A 19944-nucleotide genomic window follows, 5' to 3' on the forward strand; every position below is an offset into this window, starting at 1 on the left:
GTAGTTTTACAATAATTATACAACTTCAGCCTTACTAATAAATTTGGTATAAAGTTATACCTGATAATAACCAAGAATATGCTAAATGTTTACAAAGTAAAGACGTTTTGCTTATGACTGGTTTATTCGGACATATTTAATTTATTGCAAGGCTGCTTGATATTCGAAAAGCTTCCGAGTTATCATTGTTTTGACATTGTTGTCAGCGATATAGTTTTGTAACATTTTGTTTATTCTTGGTTTATTCTCAGGTATAAATTTATGCCAAGTTTTTTTTTCATTTTACATAATGCGTTACATTTCAACAATAAAATTGATGTCCATCTAAATGAAAGGCGTGACAGAATTAATAGCCAATTTAAATGATTTATGTTTTAATTTGATGTATTCTTGTTTCAAAATGATATAAATCAAGATGCCTTTCTAGCGACAGCGTGGGATGTTTCCACAAGTTTCAAGGTAGTCATAAACAATCTGGTTTGATTTCGAGCAACAAATAGAACACGATGTTAATTTGTAATTAAAAAAATTATGCTTAATTTGATGTTAAATATTATAAATGACTAGCTGTCCCAGCAAACGTTGTTTTACCGTATAAGTAATAAAAAAAAAGTATTAAAAATTTTGTAGTATAAAACATATATGACGACCATTTCTCAGACCTACCAAAGATATCGTGGATACATAAAATTTATCGTACTACAATTATTATACTCGATTGCCATCTTGCAACCCCATGGCGGATCTGTGGATAGAACAGAATAATATAAGAATCGTCATTAAAAATAATAAGTTTTAATTCAGAATTAGAAGCACATTTAATTTATTACAAACATAATACATAAAGCGCGTACACCTTTCTTAAAGGCTGGCAACGCTCCTGTGATTCCTCTGGTGTTACAAGAGAATGTGGGCGGCGGTGATCACTTGACACCAGGTGAGGTGTACGCTCGTTTGTCCTCTTTTTCCATTAAAAAAATAATACAATTTTCATACAAAACTGACAAATAACTAAATTGTATTTGTGCACAATTTACAAATTTTCGTTCAATTTTTATCTACATTGAATGATTAGCATGGCTCCAACTGTAAAAGTTAGGGGTATTTTGGTATATTCGCACTGTCGATAAAAAATAGAAATGTACAGAAAAAGTGAATTTCCGTATTATTGTTTGTAAAAATATAAGCTTTATAAAAACCGCCAAGAAATGTGTTCAATTATACGCCATTTAATTTTATTAGCAAGGTATTATGAACCAGTGGAATGGAATGTATTTATTGTACTCTATACTTTTATTTATACAGCCACGATCACAAATATAACAACATGCTTAATGAGTCTTTGAAAAAGTCTATACTCTATGGTCTAAGAAAGCATTGCTTATGGTATTGTTTATCGTACTTTATGACACCAAAAAACCACATTTTTTTTGGTGTCACGGGCAACTAAATCTCGGTTATGTATGGTAAGGTAATACGCGGTACATATTATATAAAATACGTTATATTACCATGTTTAAATCGTTAGATAAGCATTTTAATATATAAACATAGGAAAAAAGTTTAAAAAAAAAAAAAAGTTTGATATTTTCACATTTGCCGCGTTGGCTATACAGCCAACGGTAACCTATGCCATTCTTTGAACTAAAAATAAAGCCACTCACCAAAGATAAATATGTATTCAATAATTTTAAAGTGTATAAAATGTATAATATATAATAAGTTAATGTAAAAGTGCATAAAAAAAAAGAAAAAAAAATACAATACATTTCCCGCCCATCCAAGCAATGAGCATATAAATACTACGTAATAAGAGGTGGGACTGCCTGGACGAGACGAGCCAGACGTTCAGCTGATGGTAATTGATACGCCCTACCCATTACAATGCAGGATTCTTGAAAGACCCAAAAATTCTGAGTGGCACTACAACTGCGCTCGTCACCTTGAGACATAAGTTGTTAAGTCACATTTGCCCAGTAATTTCACTAGTTACGGCGCCCTTCAGACTGAAACACAGTAATGCTTACACATTACTGCGGCAGAAATAGGCGCCGTTGTTATTACAATATGGCGACGAAGTATAATCCAGCTAAGTTTAAAAGCGAACAGTTGCTTATAACGTAGTGGATTTCGGCTGTCTCCGTTCTTTACAAGATTATAGCCCCATCTGTCTATCTATCTATCTTTAATGACTGAGCGTTTCATACAATCTTTTACAATCGCTTTTTCTTAGAGAGTTTCGTCAGGCTGATTCCAGTGGCAACTCGAAAACTTGTAGTTTTTGTTTATTTAATTCTTGTTTTGTTTAAAATAAAGAAGTCGTAGATAAATTATTGTATGCGATGTTGTATATAAAGTTCAAAAAACTCTAGAAGCATTATTCATTTTGAACCCACACCACTCACGTTTCTTGACCCTTCTTATTAAAATAATGCATAAAGTACTATTTTTCATTTTAGAAGATCTCAACCCAATAAATTTTGGGTTACGGTATTTTTTGTATTTTTACTGTGTCATGTTATGCTTTTCGATTTTAGAACTCTAAATCTAAGATAATTTATGCGTCTAGCTCTAGAGAGAGCCTCTCTCATATACAACCAATGAAAACAGGCCAGGTTTATTACTTTAGTGTGCGTGACAAGCTACGTCTCACACTCATATAATATGATACATTGATTTATTTGTGTGTTGAACAGAAATTTGATTGAGCTGTGAGTTGTTGATTTTATTTAATTTTTTTTTCATATCTTAAACCAAAATCCTGTTATTTTTATGTTACTTGTTTTATCGAAACGTGTTTTTATATACCGCAACATTAGAACTGAATTTTTAGAGCAGCGCTTGCTAAAATATGTTCAATGTTATGAATGTATTAAAAGGCATACAAAGGCATTTATTTTCTCAAAATAGATTCTTCATTTTGAAGTCATATCTAATATACTAGATACAACTACCGCTTCGGAAACAAATGGCGCTCTGAGAGAGATGAAGCGGCGTAAGAAACTCTCCCAGCATTCTCTTTTAGCGCTCTTTTGAATGAAAATATACAATATTGTACTGTCATTTCTATTGCTATAAAATAATCATAATCTAGTCCCAGGCTGTCCGATCATTTAGATATTCAGCTGAGGAGTAGAGGGACTTATGACAGAGCCATTTATAAAAAAACATTTAAAGTTATTTATAGAAAATGCGAGAACAGTGGCTGGAACTTTATTATAAAGGTGTATACATTTACCCTTAAAGCTATAATGTATCTATGAAGCCTACTAGAATTAGTTACAAGCAATCCCTTATTTCTACTGTTATAACATTGAACATCACTATTAAGAGCAAAAAGGTGACGATTTTTGTGAACATATATTAAATTTTCATAAATGTACTGACAATTAACAGTCATAATATTTATTTCTTTAAATGTTTAACTGTCTATAACCAAGCGGATATATAGCACGAACAGCTCTCTTTTGCAGATCAAACACTATATAAATGTCAGCAGCATGACCCCTCAGTAAAATACCGTACGTCATGATGCTGTGAAATTAACTAAATTACACTATTATTAACTATCTTTTAAAATGGAGACGAGAAGGATAAAGAAGGGTTATAACACTTGATGAATCAAACATGAACGGTGCCAGCGCGTTAGTTGGGTTCACGCGCTTATTTGAAAGTACCAAAGCCTACAAATAACGCAGAAAGGAGCTGATTCGATAGTTTGGTTATACTTGTATTGAAGAAATTATTCCCTGAAAACCGAAAAACAATACCAGTGATAAATGCGGTGAAGAACGCACAATGACGGAGCATCTATATGCAACCCCAAGCAGTCAATATGTTGCTAAAGTACTGATATGTCTGCGATAATTTTAAGTTTATTAATATCCTCAGCTTGGAGTTAAAGTATATATCTTTAATAGAAATACAAAAATAGGTTATTTTGTCTTAAAAAAAACATATCCTACAAAGAAACATGCAAAAGTTAGTATATGATTTATATACCCACTACACAACATATATTTACCAGTGGGAGGCTCCTTTGCTCAGGATGCCGGCTAGAATAGTCTAGCCGGCATCCTGAGCAAAGGAGCCTCCCATACCATGGTACCCATAGGGGTACCAGAACGGCACCTTTTTCTGCCGTGAAGCAGTAATGTCTAAACATTACTGTGTTTCGGTCTGAAGGGCGCCGTAGCTAGTGAAATTACTGGGCAAATGAGACTTAACATCTTATGTCTCTAGCTGACGAGGGCAATTGTTGTGCCGCTCAGAGTTTTTGGGTGTTTCAGGAATCTTCAGCGGCACTGCATTGTTATGAGCAGGGCGTATCAATTACTATAAAATGAACGTCCTGCAGGTTTCGGCCCTTGTTGGCATAAACAAAAAAAAACCAACATATATCACAACCATTAGGTATAAAGATTTAGAAGAAGCCTAAATACTAAAATAAGTAGATACGAAGTTGGTACTGCTAGGACGTCTTAAATAAACTAGGCACATAAAGACAGTAGGTTTATGTGAAACAGACATAAAAGCTTTATTTCACAAAACAGCTATTTTGCTAGAAAGTAAGTAGGTAGTCTACATAATGGTAACAACAACTAGTACATGGCTGAACTCTCAACTCCTAACTAAGTTTCCCTGTGTTAAGGATATTTGTACTCCCCGTGTCGGATACTGCATAGTTCTAAAAATGTGTAGCAAAACAAGGTTTTAGTAGGTAGCTATTGCACATAATTTACTTTACATTTATTTGATTAGTCATTTCAGTCTTTAATGATAACCTTTAATATCATAAGATACATATTATAAAATCGCAATCATTCAATGATTAAAACAGTCAATAAAGTATCACATAAACGATATAATAAATTATGCTGATTCGGCCCTTTGCAGTAAGTAACAATTTAACTATATTGTGCTATCTGTTTGTAAATCGTAGAGTTAAGTCAAGGCTAACAACCTCGTGTATGTGATGTTGGGTTTAGTGAGGCCAATTTTCGCCATGTGCTCATGCGCAGCACTCGTATGATAGTCGCTGCCGATTGATAATAAAATACTACATATCTCGGAAACATTAGTAACTACAGTATACTGTGTCCGTGAACGTTTGATACTTGTGTGCTTGTGTGTAAATCGTGAATAATTATAATGTATATTATACTGTGTCGTATTCTGAATTAAATTTACTGTCTAAAGGTAAATATTTGTTATATCATAATATGTTTTTTGTCAATAATACTAACTTACATAATTAATACTATTAATTATTTATATATTTAAAATATAATATAATCGTATAAGCAGGTGTTTTTGGAATAGCGTTGAGATATCAAGTGGTCTTCTGTTTGTGTTCAGTTTTCAAAACTATGATAATTAATAAAAGTTAAAATATCATAAGTTGATAACAAATATAATATTGTTCAGTATGGAATATACGTTTTGGATTCCATTGTTCGGTGGTTTCGCCGTAATTTGGTAGTGTTATAATATGTCATGAAATGAATTACAATGCCAAACCGTAGTCTTCAAATATGTATGACAGGAAATAACTTTAATCTTATTGAAATAACCGTTTTTTACTAAATGTATATGAATATATATACGGAGCATACACTAAAATATATTTTTTTTAATTTTTGTCTGTCTGTCTGTTTGTTCCGGCTAATCTCTGAAATGGTTGGACCAATTTTGACGGGACGGGTAGCTGATGTAAAAAGGAATAAGTTAGGCTACATTAATTTTGGAAAAATAAAGTAATGTTGTAATGTCCAAGAAACGGTTTAACTCTAAAAATAATTTATATGGCAAAAAGAACAACTGTTTTCTAAAAATAAAATACAATATTTTCCTAACTAAAAAGATGTTTAAAATCAAATCCTTTTTATATATTATTAATTATTTTAATTTATTTACGTTAAATCTTCAATGTTTTTGAAAAAAAATCTAATAAAATCTAAAGTATCTCAGGTTACAAAGCTATCTTGACAAATGCCTATATAGAGTTGACAATTGCTTGATTCTTATATATATAATTATTATTTAAAATAACAGTACATTTAAAATAATGAAACACATCATATAGTATGTTTTATATTACTGTATTTTTATGCAATATAATAATAATAATATTGACACACTCTTACACAAATTATCTTGCCCCAAATTAGGCATACATAGCCTGTGTTATGGGTTGCAAGACAACGATATATTTAATACAATATACTTACTTTTTCTTCTTCGTCGGATTACTCTTGACAGAGCAGTCGTGGTCACGTCGAACGACGAACGATTCTACGCCAGTTATCCCTGGCTATTGCTTCTCTGGCACATGTGTTGAGGGGAGTATTGGTTAAGGCTTTGATCTGGTCTGTCCAGCGCATAGGGGAGCGTCCTCTTGACCTACTGCCGTTGACCCTTCCCTGAACAACAAGTCTCTCTATGGCATGCTCTCCACGTCGCGTGATATGTCCGAAGTATCGAAGTATCTATTAAATATACATAAATACATATAAACATCCATGACTCGGAAACAAACATCCATATTCATCATATAAATGCTTGCACCTACCGGGATTCGAACACGGGACCTCTGGCTTAGTAGGTAGGATCGCTAACCACTCGGCTATACAGGTCGTCAAATATCAATAATACGTGAAGATAAAGAACAATCTAAATTTAAAGCATCCTGTACATGTACAAACTTGTTGCTTGGTAACACTGATGCTTTGTGATATACGATCTTTTTTTGTTTAGCTGTAGCTTAAGGTGCGAGAACGAACAAAGTTAATGATTTGGCGAGACATGAAATATGCTTTGTGTCCGTGAGAGAAAACTTCTAGGATTGCCTTCGTGATTTATTGAACGTCATGGCGAAAGCAAGATGAATCTCACCATGAGATGATTTTACCAGTGGGAGCCTTCTTAGCACTGAATGCCGGGTAGATTATTGGTACCACAGCGGCGCCTATTTCTGCTGTAAAGCAGTAATGTGTGAGCTACTGTGTTTCGGTCTAAAGGGCGCCAAAGCTACTTAAGTTACTGGGCAAATGAGAATTGACATCTTATGTCTCAAGGTGACGAGAGCAATTGAAGTGCCGCTCAGTATTTTTGGGTTTTTCAATAATCCTGAGCGGCACTGCATTGTAATAGGCAGGCCGTATCAATTACCATCAGCTGAACGACCTGCTCGTCTCGGCCCCTATTGTAAAAAAAAATCATAAAATTAAACGCTTCCGATAAATAGATTTAGTTGGCTTAGATTTCCAACCTTGATGACTTGCTTAAGTTTAAAAACACAGTTTGATGATTCGTTTCATTTAGATTAGTTTAATAAAAAGTCGATTAATTAGAGGGAATGTACTGTAATAAGCATTTGATTCTAAATTGTGAAGTTCAAGTGATCGACATCCCTTTCTTCTGCCGCAATAATTACTATTTCACTCAATTGTGTTTTTTTTTGTCTAGCAATGATGGTCAATGACACTATAATGAAAAGCTTATCTTTTTCTGTGAGGATATAGGATATCAATTCTTTCGATAATTCCGTGGTCACTTGGAAGTGAATCCAAATTAGCTTCGGAAAAAATTGGTGTACTTATTAAGCTGAGACATTACTTCACTTCAAGCCAAACCACCTGCATCTATTTAAGGCGCAGATTAAATCTCATAAGAATTACTGTTCTCACCTCTCTGGCGCTCTCCAGTAGCAGCTTCTTCCATTTGACGGCATTTACGTAAGAGTGGCTCAAATCAGCGACGATCATGTCACCTCCAATCGGCTTGATACTTTGGAGTTTGGTAGAGATTTTTTTTTATAAAAATAAGGGATGAGACGAGCAAGACGTTCAGCTGATAGTAATTGATACGCCCTGCCCATTGCAATGCAGTGCCGCTCAGGATTCTTGAAAAACTCCAAAAATTCTGAGCGGCACTACAACTGCACTCGTCACCTTGAGACATAAGATGTTAAGTCTCATTTGCCATGTAATATTACTAGCTACGGCGCCCTTCAGACCGAAACACAGTAATGCGTACACATTTCTGCTTCACGGCAGAAATAGCCGCTGTTGTGGTCCCCAAAATGTAGCCGGCATCCTGTGCAAAGGAGCTTCTACTGGAAAGTCAAGAGATGTTGTCTCTGCATTTTCAACTGCATATGTCACGGGGAGAATCTACTGACACTCCTGCACTCTGACATATTATGGTAATATATGGATATTATAAGAAAGCTCTTTGTATCTATATTTTTCTTGGATTAATTGATGAAAGATGGCCGTCAAAGTATCATATTTTACATTTTTTCTATTATAACATCCTATATTATCTATATTATATTATTATTACGCTAAACAGATAACTTATAACTTTATTTACTAGTAATCGATATAACTCAACAAGAGCTGGCGAATGAAATATAAACCAGCGCTTAGTCTCTCTAAGTCAATAGATATTCTAAGTAAAAATTGCGGCAAAATACGTCAGAGTGGGGTGCTTCCACTTCCATTAAGCGTAATAATTCACAACCTTAGCGTAGTAATTTCTTTAATTATATGGATATCGATTTACATAGTTTGTCTTATTAACAAACGCAGAGAAAAGTTACTTCAAATTACTTCTCCATGTCATGTAATACTGTGGTGATAAAGGTAAGATAAAGATCGAACCATTTTTTAAAATAGGATGACCACACTATGTTTTCTACGTGCTGATTGAACGCTATCACTGCCTCTTCGGAATTGGAAAAAGTGAAACCTCTCATCAAATCTTTGATTTTTGGGAAAATACAGAAATCACAGAGTGCTAGGTCGGGGCTATGTGCAGGATGGGTGACGAGTTGTACTTTTTCAGATGCTTAAAATGACTTAGTTTTGTTGGCCGTGTGCGAAGAATGTAGCCTTGCCGTGCCTTCTCATGAAGTAGTAGATTGCGGCTTTTTGGTTCTCTTTCGCGAACTTTTTTTATAACCCTGGGTAAGCAAATGGTAGAATACCACTCGGAATTAACACTCTTTTGATCTTCAAGTGGAATTGTGCAGATGGGACCCGAAGCTGAGAAAAAAATGCGATAATTTTTTTACGAACGTTTCTCGCCTGCCTCACTTTTGTTGGACAGTTGTCATTTTCAAACACCCATTCATAAGATTGATGTTTTTTTTCGTGTTCAAAACCATAAATCAACGGTTCGTTTCCGGCGACATTATCATAAACAGCATTAGAATGTCAGTGGTCGTACTTCGTTAGCATCTGTGAGCACCATTCCCGCTTCTGCTCCGCTGTCAGTTCATGAGTCATCCAACGACAACAAAGTTTCCGAACTTTCAATTCGTCGTGTAATATTTTCTGAATTTGGCTCATACCAATCCCCAATAGCCTTCGATTTGTCTCATAGGTAATCCGCGGGTTTTCTTCAATTAGCCACTTAACAGTAGCCACATTATTTTCGTTGATGGCAGTTGAAGGCCACCCTTCACGAAATTCGTCATGTAAAGAAACCCGACCTCTCTCAAATTCAGCAAACCATCGCCTCACGGTGCTCAAGCAAAGTACTTCTCACCCAAAAGCATTTTGAAGACGAGCGGAACAGTCTTGCGAAGAGAGAGAAGTTTTAAAATCATAGAAAATCATCGCTCTAAAATATTTTCGACTTAATTCCATTTTCGATACGTACGTCGAACTTTGATGTGTGATAAAAAACAATTCACAAATGATTTCCTGCCCTTTTTTTTTAATACTAAGAACTTCCAAAAAATATAAATTGATTTGCTAGAAGTGCAAAACTTTTAGTGTGCCCCATGTATAGATTTTAAAATATTTGCCTGATTGAACCGGGAATCGAACCCGAATACGAGAAAAAATACGCTTTATAATACCAATCGAAAGGTTTCACCATAAAGCTTATTTTTTTCCTTATAACATAACATCAAATACAAATGAAAGACCATTGAATTTTAATATTTTTAATTCCAAATTACACAATTTATGAAGACGTCCACTGCTAAACAAAGGCCTAATTCAAAGTAAATCTTCCGTAAAAGGTATATCTAAATTAAATATTTAAGGTACTTCCCCATCATCCGTGGAACGTCCTGTATATAATAATGCTTGCATATTACTGCTTGACGATAGAAAAAGGCACCGTTCCAGTACATATTTATCAGGCATTCTGCGTAATGAATTCTCCAGCTGGTTTCGCATTTTAATATAAATACATTTTCTGTTTCAGTATTTGGAGGCATTGATATATAATTATAAGCAAAATGGAAGACGAAAATGGCGTGAATCAAACTCAGGCCCATAACCTACTGGGTCTAAAAACCCCAGTCCCACAGAGACGAAATGACACCGCATTGACAAAAACTTTGAGATCATGTGAGTACATTTGCAAAACGTCAGTTATATCTGAACACATTTTATCTGCCAAAAACTTTTATTTTATATATTTTTATTATTAAATTATTTGTCAACTTCCTATCGTGACTTCATCTGCGTCGAACCCAATTATATCAAATTCAAATTGATATATTTTTATTCAGGTTATTTTTATTTTATAGTTTAGTTGGTTACATCATTCATTGATTGTCAAAAACTACCAACCTTCGAAAAAGTATGCCTCAGACCTGAGAAGAACGGGCGCATGAAATTCAGGTCTGTGTCATAAGTTTTATGATGGGTGGTAGTGATTGACGTTCAATAAGTGATTTTTACAGGCAGGTATTCATCTTATATAGCTTATAATGTAATATGTAACAAAGTTTCTAAAATTAAACAAAATAAATTTTAAAAATATATCTATTAATTCTATGGTCATTTGGTTGGTGTTCCTACATGATTATAGTTTATACCTATGTATCTATTACTACTTTGTGGTTATAGGTATTACTTTGCGGTTCAAATGACCTCGAGCCGTCACTATTACTAGTTGGCATCACAGTTGAATTTTGACAAAGTCAGTCTTTACGATCTAGTAAAACTTTATTGATTTTTTTCTATTACAATCTTTACAATACATGATGATTGACAATAATGAATTATTTTTATAAGCGTTAATGGTCTTTTGAAAAGATGCTGTAAATACTACGTAATAAGAAGTGGGACTAAGTAAAAAATGAAATTTAATTTAGTATGAAACGTGCCACGATTTGACATACGTTTGATATAGTAGAAATCACAGTTTGGGGATTGGAGACAAAGTATAATCCGGCTGAGTTTGAAAGCGAACAGTTGCTTATAAAACGTAGTGGATTTTGGCTATCTCCGTTTTTTACAAGATAATAGCCATCATCTATCAATCTATCAATCACAGCACGTTTCATAAATTCGAGTGATTCGCTTTTTTCTTAGAGAGTGTCGCTAGGCTGGCCTTTTAGGTGGTTTTGTAGAAGAAACCAAGGTCAGATGTAACTGAAAACACCCCGTAAAGAGTTATACCACAGTTTAGTTATACGACGAAAAGAATCCACATAAAATAAGGTGATATTATAGTAGAACAACATACAATGATATTTGAGATTACGTTGTACGCTACAAAATTTTATACGATTAAAGACACGATTACCACAGAAATTAGATCTAATACCTCGTCGGAACAAGTGATCATTCAAACGTTCGTTGCAAAATTAAGCCAAGGGGTTCAGCTATGTACGGAATATCCCCGAAAGTCCAGGCTGCTCTGCATAGGCCGCAAAGAAAAAGTTCAAACGGATACTGGGGATATTCTGACTAGTAATGAGAGTATTAATCCATATTTGACTGTATTTGCTCTTTATGTAGCGTTAATATATTAAAATTAATATTGATGTTATAAAATCTCGTTTGATTGAAGCGTTGCCTTCCAGATAACCAAACCGATCAAACAGGCCAGGGGTTATCTCAGTGGCTTGTGTACCAAACCCCAGTCTTCTAGACTAGAACCAACAGACCAAATTCTGCAGGGATGGATTGCTATGGACATGCTATGGATTTGTTGTGACAATATTATGTGATCCTCATAAAACTAATAGTTCTATAATTGTACATGAGAACTTTCAAAAATATAATATGATGTATTTTAATATAGTATCTTTATTAGTTGATCTACGGAATAATCATAAATGAACAGCATTTATCTATATATATAAAAAAAATTTGAGTGTCTGATTGTAATATTGAAATAACCGTTTTTTACTACATGTATATGAATATATATATATACGGTACTTTGGTATATATATATATATGTATTTTGGTAGATACACCAAAATAAAAGTTTTTACAATTTTTGTCTGTCTGTTTGTTCCGGCTCATCTCTGAAATGGCTGGACCGATTTTTGCGGGACTTTATTGGCAGGTGACTGATGTAATAAGGAGTAACTTAGGCTATGTTTATTTTATATATTAGAAAAAGTGAAGTAATGTTGCAATTACCAAGTAACGGTCTAACTCTAAAAATAACTTATATGGCAAAACAAAAATAGGTTTGCCGGGTCACCTATACTCGTATATACATAAAATTAAGTTTAAACATAGCATCTTCTAATATTTGGCATACAAAAACAATATTTGATCCTTATTTTAGTTAATGTTCTTTTGGTCTGAAATATGAAAGTAACAAAACTGATGAATAAAATTTTAATAGACAATAAAAATTGAAAAATCAAATTGTATAAAATTATCACTGTATTGGATATTTGATTCTCATTTCTCTTAGTTTTTTTTGACCAGCAAGTAACGATCAGAGGTAATTTAAAAAAAATTGTTTTGCGTAGTTCTAAATAGATTGAAATATTGATCGATTTAATTTATTTTATGTTTCAAAGAAGCATATTATAGATATTTTTTTAATTATCCTTAAAATTAAACATAATAATATTAAATTTGTTAGTCGAGGCCAATAAAAATCCGATGTGTGTCTGTTCGAAATTATTTCTATATAAAGCGCTGAAGCCATTTTAATTTTCAACTTCTTACACATTAACGGCCTTACAAATAAACCAAATATATGCAAAATGTTTACAAACAGACATCTTGCTTATGATTGCTTTATTCGGACGTATAACGTTTTTATTTGCAAGATTGCTTGACATTCGGAAAACTTCAGAAATTATCATTGTATTGTCAGTGTTGTCAGCGATATAGGCAACATTTTGCATATTCTTGGCTTATTTTAAGGTATAACTATATACCAAGTTTATTTGTACAGCTGCTCATCTCTGGTCTGGCGCACCCCAGTATCAGCTCGATCCATTTGACCGCGTGCAACGCAGAGCAGCTCGAATTGTCGGGGACACAGTGCCCTGTGAACGGCTGGATCACTTGGCGTTGCGTAGAGACGTCGCTTCATTGTGTGTCTTCTACCGCATTTATCACGGGGAGTGTTCCGAAGAGCTGTTTAACCTGATTCCTGCCGCCGAATTCCACCTTCGCACGACACGCCACAAGTTAGGATGTCATCCTCACCATCTGGATGTGTGGCGGTTCTCCATAGTGCGGTTTTCAAGGAGCTTTCTTCCACGTACTACAAAGCTGAGGAATGAGCTTCCTTGTGCGGTGTTTCCGGGACGATACGACATGGGTACCTTCAAAAAAAGCGCGCACACCTTCCATAAAGGCCGGCAACGGTCCTGTGATTCCTCTGGTGTTGCAAGAGATTGTGGGCGGCGGTGATCACTTAACAACAGGTGACCCGTACGCTCGTTTGTCCTGCTATTCCATAAAAAAAAGCTGTTACGGTTTATTTGTAAAGTGTATGTATGGTTCTTAGTTGTTTGATCAAATGGTCAAAGCTGTTGCTTAGATCTAAAGTATTTATTTATTATGATAATAATAATATGTACACAACACGTTTTTGAGCCTTACAATGTATAATAATAATATAATATTGTCTCACTTTTACACAAATTATCTTGCCCCAAAATTAGGCAAAACCTGTGTTATGGGTTGCAAGAGAACGATACATTTAATACAATATACGTACTCAAACATACATAAATATATAAAAACATCCATGACCTGGAAACAAACATACATATTTATCATATAAATGCTTGCACCTACTGGAATTCGATCCCGGGACCTCTAGCTTAGTAGGTAGGGCCCTAACCACTCGGCTATATAGGTCGTCAAAATTATAAAGTTAATAATATTGTAGAATTAAGTCAATACAAGTCACACACAGTAGATTAAACGTGACCAATCAACCAATTGTTACTGAGCCATGATCATTCTTTAGAAACATAAAGTGATGATTTCAAAATTATATGAATTGTATTTCGCTGAAACGAAAAGTTTCTCGTGTTTTTACTTTGAGTAACCTTTTTAATGTCTATATTGGTGTATATAAGTTAAGCGTGGCTATACGGTGGCCATTTTCGAGGCTTTAATTCAGACTTGGTGAAAAACAAAAAATATTTCAAGACGACCTGCTAATGTTTTAGTAGGCGCAAATATGGTCACAACATGATCCCAAAAAAGGTACAAAAGAAATGTGTTACGAAATTCAATGGTCTGTCATAGAGCAATAGAGGGCTATGCTCGGAGTTTCCCTGCGAGATCGAATCAGAAATGAGGAGATCCGTAGGAGATTGCGAAACTGAAGTGGCAGTGGGCAGAGCAAATAGTTCGACAGACAGATGTCTGGTGGGATAGAAAAGTCCTCGAATGGCGACCACGTATCGGAAGACACAGTGATGGTAGGCCCCCCACGGGATGGACCGACGATCTGGTCAAAATCGCCGTAGTAGGTTAGATAAAGGGCAGCGCAGGACTGGTCGTCGTGGAGATCTTTGGGGGAGGCCTCTGTCCAGCAGTGGACGTCTTCCGGCTTATGATGACGATTGTTAAAAAAGTTTATGTTGTATTGGTTACTATAACGTAAATTATTTTCTTAATGATACCAAGGGTGAGGAATGGAGTGACCGCCCTCAAGCTATTCAAAAATAAAATTAACTGTTCTAAATTATATTGCGGTAAAATTTAATATGAAAACAAAACAATTGAATTTCTTGCCAGTTCTTCTCAGGTCTGACGTTCAATAAGTGATGTTTAATTCTATTTTGAATAAAAATATTTGAATTTGAATTTGCATTTGATAATCGGAGCTTTCCATTCTGGTCTAACAGCTCCAACAGAGCTGCTTGAACTAATGAGGTTTCGTGACTTGACTGAGGTTATGGCACACCCACTAGTATCCTACGTAGGCCGAGGCTACAGTGACTCATTGCGTGATGGCATTCCATCATTTTTCGACTTATTCCACTAAAAATCATATTTTACAACACAGACAAACCAAGGGCAAAAAATTAAATTTTTATGACATTACAATCATTTTAAAATATAAATTTCTAAGCAATTTGTTATGTTTTTAAAGTGATAACCCTCACTTCTGGGATGAATTACACAAATAAAACTAAAAACATAATTTCATGACCGATGCGGGACAGACAGATCAGTTGGAAAGAGCGCTCGCACGGAACGCGAGAGGTTGCGGGTTCGAGTACCGCATCGTTCATAAAATTTTGTTTTTAGTTTTCTTTGTATAATACAAATTTTTGTGTGTATTGGACCTAATTAAACCTTGTATTTACAAAAAACACATGTGTACAGTTTTCATTGTTATTTGTATAACTAAATAATATGTAAATCTAAGGCTATTTCAACAGACGATAGCTGTAAGGTCAAAGACCTGTACCTTGTACATAATACATATTCGCGTCTCAGTTCTCGTACGTAATAATATTCATTTATATTTTATTCATCGTAACATTTACTTTGAATATTTAGTTCGCAATCTTTTCATTAACAACCAATTTATGCATTTCATTAAACTTTTATAAGCTTTTATTATCTATATGTCTCTAATTTCGAATTTGCTTAGTTGTTTTTTTATTTTAAGGAGGATCAAATCTGTGTCCGTTAAATCCAGTTTATGAAGTGAACACTTCTTAAGAATTTATTTTGTGGGAATCGATTAAATAACTAAAAAACGATTAAAAAAGTCGGACAACTTACATGCCTGTCTGTGCGTCTGTCAGTTGTTAATCTTTAGTTAAGTTAGCACTTTCTTAACCAAATAAAAAATTAAAAATATGGTTTGAATACTTTACTATATAGTGTGTGATGGTATATGAGTAGTTTTGTTTCTTATTACCAAATGTATTTATTTTTTTAATGTACTATACCAATAGCATATAATAGCAATAATTATATTACCCTTTTGTATTATTACGAAATGGACATTTACAATAAGATAATATTTAAGACACCTTACCAGTGGGAGGCTCTTTTGCACAGGATGAGGTTAGATTATATAGGGTACCACAACAGCGCCTATTTCTACCGTGCAGCAGTAATGTGTATATATTACTGTGTTTCGGTCTAAAGGGCGCCGTAGCTAGTGAAATTACTGGGCAAATGAGGCTCAACATCTTACGTCTCAAGGTGACGAGCGCAATTAGTGCCGCTTAGAATTGTTGTGTTTTACAAGAATCTCGTCCCTTACTTTAATAAAAAAAAACTTTCCACTATCACGAGATCGGTATCTAAGCGAGTGAAACCGCGGGGCATTGCTAGTTAGACAATAAAATTGACTTACATAAGAGCGATGCACTTATGCTTGCTTCAAGAAGTAACGTATTATTATTTTTTTTGCTTTTAGGTTGTGTCATCCCTCAACGTTACATATTAGGAGTGATGGGACTTCTGGGAGTGTGCAACGCGTATACTATGAGAGTTTGCCTCAACTTGGCAATCACGCAAATGGTAAATCGCACGAAATCTAGCACCGAGCATTTTGATCCTGACGCCTGCCCAAGTGATGATATAGTTGGTGGAAATCACACTATAACTCTTAAGCCGGTAAGTTACTACATAAATACGAAAAAAATAGTACTTACGTATGCACACAAGTAGTTATTCTTTTTTCGCGTAATTAAACAAAATCCTTAAAAAAATGAAGGTATTCAATAAAACCAATGGAAATATTATCACGCCCCATAATTTAGTTAAATAAAGTGTAATTTTATTTAATTAAATTAATTTATACAACTAGAGAGAAATTATTATTTTTTTATTTTAAGGCTTGGATATAAATTATTGAAATCATAGATTGAAATTTATCTAATTCTCGTCCATTGGTAGATGAAGTATGATACAAATGATCTATCAGCTAACGTCAGGGTGTCGAATTTGAGTAACGTGTGCCCGCGCATTGCTAAAATTCACTCTGTTATTTTTCCCCTAACGCGACAAAAGAAGTTAACTTCAAAAAATTACACTAGATTTTCGATAGGAATACATTTAACCATCTACCACCACTTGAAACCTAATGAGAAGAAATAGCACGAAACTAATGGCCACTCTTTTAACAATACTTACAGTTTCATGGAAAAAAAAATATATGTGCAATTCACACGGGTAGAAGTAAAACCCTCAAAAATTGTGCCTTCAATTTAATGAAACGAATGCAAAAATTTTGTCAAGAGGATAATTGTAGGTTTTAGTAATGTGATTTTGTATCACATCATATTTGTTTAATAGTTATTTTACATTTTATTCGTATATGTTAATATATATATTTCTTTTGTGCGTCTGTTGTAACTGAACTCCTCCTTAACGGCTGGACCGATTTTGATGAAACTTTCTGTGTGTTCCAGTGAATAAGAGAGTGGTGTGTGTCTTCAGGTGGATTCGAGAAGGGTTTAGATTCACAATTGAACTACTTCCCAAACGGCTGGACCGATTTTGATGACTTTTTGAGTGTTCCGGTGAATTTGACAGTGGTTAAGATCCTCAATCCCATCCATATAATATAATTCTCCTGCTCATGTATATGTTAGTGAACTCCTCCTAATGGCTGGACCGATTTTTCAAATTTAAGACGTGTCTACAAGACAACGTCTGTCGGGTCCGCTAGTATTACATAGATTTATTCAGACTCAGAGCTTACATTTTCGATAAATGATACAAGAGGCATATGTTAATTAAAGTATGAAATAAATACTTTGGCCTTAATATGGTCCATATATCTTTGGAATAATGCTTCAATTACTGTTTTTCACCTTGTTGTTGATTGAGCGTTCTAAAACTGAATCAAAGGAATCGCTGTATCTGATTTAAAATTTACCCTTAAACCTCTGAACTGCATATGCAGTCCTGGTACATGTTGCTAGGATGACACATGATTTCAACCGCTATGAAAGGCTCCTTATATATGAATATATATGTTCTCCTGGTGTCTATGTAGTAATACCTCGTGTGAATGACGTCGGAATATAATAAGGTATTCTCGTGTCTCTTCTTCAAGTATGATTGCCTGGTACCTGTATAATCCTAGCTTCCTAGCTCATTTTTTGCCACGTTTAATTTTATGAATTAATTTGTTCTGCCTCATTTTACTGTCTCGCTTTTTCGTTTCATTGAATTTCAAATCAGAACGATGCTAGAGAAGTTTTCACTTCAAAAATCGGTCATTGAACTTGGACGTCAAACTCGGCTAAGCCCCCAGGACTTCATAATTATTGATAATATTTGTGGCCGCTTTATCATAAATATAACTGGGTCACTTTCTGCCAGCTTCATTTTATCTGTAACGCTGTCATATCCTTTTATAAAGCATCAGTGTTTGTTTTTTTATGTATGTAATATATTATTGTAATACAATCGTATTTTATATTTACACATTGGCCTTCTGATAGTGAATCAGAGTATGATTAAACTTTTTCAACTCGAATGTAATATTATTTATACGTCTAGATTATATTAGACGATGCATGAAAACAGGTCAGGTTTAATACTTCAGTGTGTATGACAAGCCACGTCTTACACTCGTGATACGTAGTTACTTTGTTTTAGTGTGCGTGCGGAACAGATCGCCGCTATTTTTTTTTCGATTTCCTAGCTGTCACAGTCTATCTAGATGTATAAATTATCTGATGTCCACAAAAGTGACAATTTTATTCTGATTGATGGATTTACTTTGAACATTTAATTGTTTTCTTTCCTACCTCCATGAAAAGCTCACTTTTAGTTACTGGTACGATGGAGAAAAGTGGCAGATTCTCCCCGGCAAGATGTCTCTTCTCGTTCGTACCAGGGACTAAAGGCGAGTTTTTCATCTAGGTGGGAACAAAATCGTATACGCACTACGTGAGGTTAGTCAATATTCCGCGGGTGAGAATGGCTTAGTTTTCTCCCAGGTGCGTAATATACTATTCCATATTTATAATAGAATTAAGTTCCTTTTACTAAATTTCGATGTTTTCTCTATCAAAAGACGTTTGTTTACATAATTATTATCCCTCAAGTACTGCTTCAATCGATTGTTTTACATTAAATTCACATTTAAATCGGGATGGTTCTCATCATTATCATCATCACCATCATTGTCCTATATGATATTCATTTAATTTATGGGTACAGCGAAATTGCCTTCATAGTTTTAATAGTATTTAATATTTTATTATAATAATTAGTAATAAAATTTGTATACAACTTTTTTTATATAGTTGAAAAACCACAGACTCAGTAATCAATTAAAATATATTTTTCACTCTAATTTTAGTATGCGATTTTTGACTGGGATGAAAAAACACAAGGGCTGATTCTAAGTGGATTTTACTATGGTTATGCGGCAACTCAGGTACCTGGTGGTTACTTAGCTGAGAAATTTGGTGGAAAATGGACATTAGGTGTTGGGCTCCTGAGTACAGCACTGTTTACTTTTCTTACCCCAATTGTTATTCGCGCTGGTGGAGCAACATGGCTTTTCATACTAAGAGTACTACAAGGAATGGGGGAGGTAAGGAATTAAATGATATATTGATATAATCTTATATTATAAGTGTTTGGATTATCAAAAGCTCCGATAAAATAGTCATTGTTTCAATTCTATTTCGAGTTATTATAGTGAGCGTAGCAAAAGACGAATTTGCGTACTCATAAATATTTGTTCTTAGTGAATATATTAAGT

The 19944-nt window shown here is 34.3% G+C and overlaps 1 protein-coding gene across 1 annotated transcript in view; it reads left to right on the plus strand.

Annotated features, from left to right (window-relative positions):
* Positions 1-5007: 5007 nt before the first annotated feature.
* Positions 5008-19944, plus strand: part of LOC126969555 (putative inorganic phosphate cotransporter) — a 36194-nt gene continuing 21257 nt past the window's right edge. Inside the window, exons 1-4 of the mRNA XM_050815071.1 lie at positions 5008-5199; positions 10225-10370; positions 16633-16832; positions 19537-19773. Of these exons, the coding sequence (XP_050671028.1) occupies positions 10259-10370; positions 16633-16832; positions 19537-19773 (549 nt within the window). The 5' untranslated portion in view covers positions 5008-5199; positions 10225-10258. The remainder of the gene's footprint in view (positions 5200-10224; positions 10371-16632; positions 16833-19536; positions 19774-19944) is intronic.

This window comes from Leptidea sinapis, chromosome 18 (genome assembly GCF_905404315.1).
Source record: "Leptidea sinapis chromosome 18, ilLepSina1.1, whole genome shotgun sequence".
In the NCBI taxonomy this organism is placed as follows: domain Eukaryota; kingdom Metazoa; phylum Arthropoda; class Insecta; order Lepidoptera; family Pieridae; genus Leptidea; species Leptidea sinapis.